At 38.3% G+C, this 4214-nt stretch overlaps 1 protein-coding gene across 1 annotated transcript; it reads left to right on the plus strand.

Annotated features, from left to right (window-relative positions):
* The first annotated feature begins 984 nt into the window (after nt 1–984).
* LOC110507306 (somatostatin-1A) lies at nt 985–3139 on the plus strand. Its single transcript, XM_021587201.2, has 2 exons — nt 985–1243; nt 2628–3139. Exons 1-2 carry the CDS (start codon nt 1106–1108, stop codon nt 2832–2834), a joined length of 345 nt encoding a protein of 114 aa, XP_021442876.1. The 5' UTR covers nt 985–1105; the 3' UTR covers nt 2835–3139.
* The last annotated feature ends 1075 nt before the right edge of the window (nt 3140–4214 follow it).

Here is a 4214-nt window from a genome sequence, read left to right on the forward strand (position 1 = left end):
AATTAAGTATTTGTATATGTAGGCCACAAAATTACAAACAGTGGTGACAGTATGTGACTATCAAAAGGGATATTTCGTTTGAAAGCATGTGCACTACAATGTTAATTTCTGGAAGTTAATGGGATAGTAGGCTATTCTGAGTATTCCACTGGGATTCAGAACTCTTCCACGAAACTCACTCCACATCCATTGCAGGTCAACATTAGTATTTTCTTGTGTGTGCCGAAGAATGAATGAAATGAAGAAGAATTACATCCATTTTCAAATAAAAGTGCCCCTTTATAATAATACAAAAAACTACAGGATTAAGTGAATTCTATTTGCTGCTTCACTTGCTTTATTCCAATGTAGACATATTTGTCTCATCATACTGATATTTTGTTCGATAATAATTGAATTGTTGTAAATGCAAAAGGATCATTGCAGGCATGCGCAATGACGTGAAGTAGCGAGCGAAAATACCCATATGAGAAGTGTTTTGAATGAGTTTAAGAGTCCTCTAAATTGGAAAAAATATACTCTATGTCCTATATGTAGAAACAATATGTTGGATATTTCCAACAGCTGTATTTATGAAGAATAAAAACAGTTCAGGCATAAGTGACGTTCAGACTCATCATGAAATCCCATAGTCATTAAAGTGGAGGCCAGTTTGACACATTGTAGCCTATTCATGATGTATGTGTTGTTGATTTTCCATTACAGGGCCTTGAGTTCATTTCATTGGGCGAAAAAAAATAAACGAACTTGTTGAAATTCAATAAGATCCACACGGAGTGAAAGTCTCTACAAAGTAAACCCTATTTCACTAATCGGGCGATATTCAATAAATGAAAGGATCTTGAATTCCCTTTTCTCGAAGGATGCGCACGACTCTCTAATCGTTGGAAACTTTGTCACTTGGAATCATCACTCAAACGTTACGCGCCAGAAGGAAACCCCCCTTACCACCTGACCACAGACGAACCGTTTAAAAGACGGGTTCGGAGGGGGCACTAGAACAACAGAAGGAGCAGCATAACCCGAAGAGAACACCATCTCGACTATCTTCTGCCCAATTGAACCGCCTTCATCCATCCTCTGCCATCCCGATACACAAAAGAAGATGCTCTCGACGCGTGTCCAGTGCGCCCTAGCGCTGCTTTCCCTAGCCTTGGCCATCAGCAGTGTCTCTGCCGCTCCATCCGATGCCAAACTTCGCCAGCTTCTTCAACGGTCACTCATGGCACCTGCAGGCAAACAGGTAAATACCTTCAATCAGACTTTAATTATAAGTTTTAGTTCTTCGCCAGCTACTGTGGCCATAGTATCCTATTTTTTCAGAGCTGGTGGTACAGCTGCAAACTACATTTTAAGTAGATTTACTTCCAGAGTATAGAGATGATACAGATTTGATACAGATACAGATTTAAGGTTAAACAGTGTGTTGCCATACATTTATCCCTACGGTTTTACTTGCAGGTGCATGTGGAAATGAATCGATCTAATTAGCAAGATGCAGCATGATGCGCATTTTCATGGTGCCGAAGCGACCACGAAATTAAGTATTTGTATTTGTACAAATATTTGGGGTCCAGCAAAATTAAGCCAGTTATACAATTAAAAAGACATTTCACAACATATTCCATAACATATTAAGTGTGTTCCCACATATCGACAACACAAAATCCATGTGTATGTGTCTGTGTCTCTCTTCATAGTCCCTGCTGTTCCATAAGGTGTAGTTTAATCCGTTTTTAAATCTGATTTTACTGCTTGCATGAGTTTTTTGATGTGAAATAGGGTTCCATGTAGTCATTGCTCTAAGTAGCCGTAGCTCTATGTGGGACTGTGCGCCTCCCATAGTTTGTTCTAGACTTGGGGATTATGAAAATACCACTGGTGGCATGTCTTGTGGAGTATGCATGGGTGTCTGAGCTGTGTGCTAGTAGTTTAAACAGACAGCTCGGTGCATTCAACATATCAATACTTCTCGTAAATAGAAGTAGTGATGAAATCAATCTATCCTCTAAATTGAGCCAGGAGAGATTGACATGCATATTATTAAGTGCCGAGGAATGTGGAAAGACTGCTATCAGAGCAACTAACGAAATGTAAATGTGAATTGTTCTATATTTTAAATCAACCTTTAAAATGAAAATGTATCAAATAAAAACGAAAGATGTCTCTGGAATTTGGGGTCTGCTGTAGGTAGTTGTCAATTACAAACACAACTTGACAAGAATAGTTAAAACATACAGTGGAATGGGTTTTAATGTTAATGTTTATTAATGAAACGTCTTCTTCAAAGAAAATGAAACACATGTTGGAATAAATTTTTTATTTTACATCTCAGTTTAAGTGATCGGTTCATGCGTAACAGCGTAGGAAAGGTAATTTTAAAGATTTGCAGCCATCTTAAATAAATATAAATAATGCAGATCAAATAGCCTACATATATTTTAGCAACGTGAGGGAAGAGAAAACAACATTCAAACACTGATTTCCTTCCTAAATGGGTAGGCTACATTTTATTAAGGCGTGTTGATTTGTTTCTATTTCAATGGATCCTGTTGCTAAAATGTGTATTTTTCAGTCTCCACAAAAGAGAAGAAATAAAAATGTTATGTTATTTTATCTATTTTCAGGAGCTTGCCAGGTATACACTTGCAGAGCTGCTCTCAGAGCTTGCACTAGCAGAGAACGAGGCGATTGAGTCAGATGACCTGTCTCGTGGCGTGGAGCAGGAGGATGTGCGTCTCGAGCTGGAGCGTGCAGCTGGCCCAGTACTGGCGCCGCGTGAACGCAAGGCTGGATGCAAGAACTTCTTCTGGAAAACCTTTACATCATGTTAATTAATCTACAACTGGGCCTTTACTGCGTATACTACATCGCATCTCTTTAGTTTCAATATAAAAATGTTATGTTATTTTTTGCGTCATGGCTTAACCCGCCAATCCCAAAAAATGTAAATAAAAATTATTATAACTTTAACAACAATCATGCTGATGTCTTTATCGATCATTTTGATTTTTTCCGAAATAACACATGAACGAATGTTCTAGAGATTGTATGCAATTCTGCTTTCGACTGTGCTTTATGTATTCTGGCAGATAAACTATTTTTAATTGTTTGTTTGAATAAAATCTGTGTTTCAGAACCAATGTGTTGATTCATATATTGTTATCTTGCTCCTCCTCACAAATGGGTTGTTTTATTTGAGAATGGCTATTATAGGCTTATCCTATGAGATGTTAGCACTTGTTTCCAGGATAAGCACGGTTCTTTCCTCCATTTGGAGTGATGTTATGAATGCTTTTGCTACAGGGTCTAGTTTTATTTTAGGCGGTAAATCCATTGTTAGACAAAGAGACTTCGTTGTGGTGGCCATAAAAATATATAATTTATGAAGGGTAGGCATAATGTAAACCTTGACCTGATGAACCTCCAGCAAACAACATATACACATACCGAACATTAGGAACACCTTCCTGATATTGAGTTGCACTCTGCCCCTTTTGCCCTCAGAACAGCCTCTATTCGTCAGAAACTGTTGAGCATGAAAACCCCGGCAGCATAGCAGTTCTTGACACATTCAAACCGGTGCGCCTGTCACCTGCTACATAATATTCCCCCTTCAAAAGCACTTAAAAATGTTGTCTTGCCCATTCACCCTCTGAATGGTGCACCTACACAATCCATGTCTCAATTGTCTCAAGGCTTAACATTTTTTTTTAAAAACCTGTCTCCTCCCCTTCGTCTACAGTGATTAAAGTGGATATAACAAGTGACATCAATACGGGATCATAGCTTTCACTTGGATTTACCTGGTCAGCCTATGTCATGAAAATAGCAGGTGTTCTTAATGTTTTTTTATAGTCAGTGTAGGAGACGGTGTTATACAGTACCAGTCAAAAGTTTGGACACAACTACTCTTTGAAGGGTTTTTCTTTATTCTTACTATTTTCTATATTGTTGAATAATAGTGAAGCCATCAAAACTATGAAATAACACATATGGAATCATGTAATAACCAAAAGTACAAATCCCCCCAAAAGTTATATTTAAGCCCCCCTTTGTCTTGATTACAGCTTTGCACGCTCTTGGAATTCTCTCATCCAGTTTCATGAGGAATGCCTTCCCAATAGTTTTGAAGGAGTTCTCACATATGCTGAGCACTTGTTGGCTGCTTTTCCTTCACCTTGTGGTCCAACTCATCCCAATCCATCTCAATT

This window comes from Oncorhynchus mykiss, chromosome 27 (assembly GCF_013265735.2).
Source record: "Oncorhynchus mykiss isolate Arlee chromosome 27, USDA_OmykA_1.1, whole genome shotgun sequence".
NCBI lineage: Eukaryota > Metazoa > Chordata > Actinopteri > Salmoniformes > Salmonidae > Oncorhynchus > Oncorhynchus mykiss.

What these genes read in the sequence shown, in the direction of transcription:
- LOC110507306 (XM_021587201.2), top strand. Translation starts at nt 1,106, where the DNA reads ATGCTCTCGACGCGTGTCCAGTGCGCCCTAGCGCTGCTTTCCCTAGCC. An exon ending in TGGCACCTGCAGGCAAACAG is followed by an intron (nt 1,244 to 2,627) that starts GTAAATACCTTC and finishes ATCTATTTTCAG; the next exon opens with GAGCTTGCCAGGTATACACT.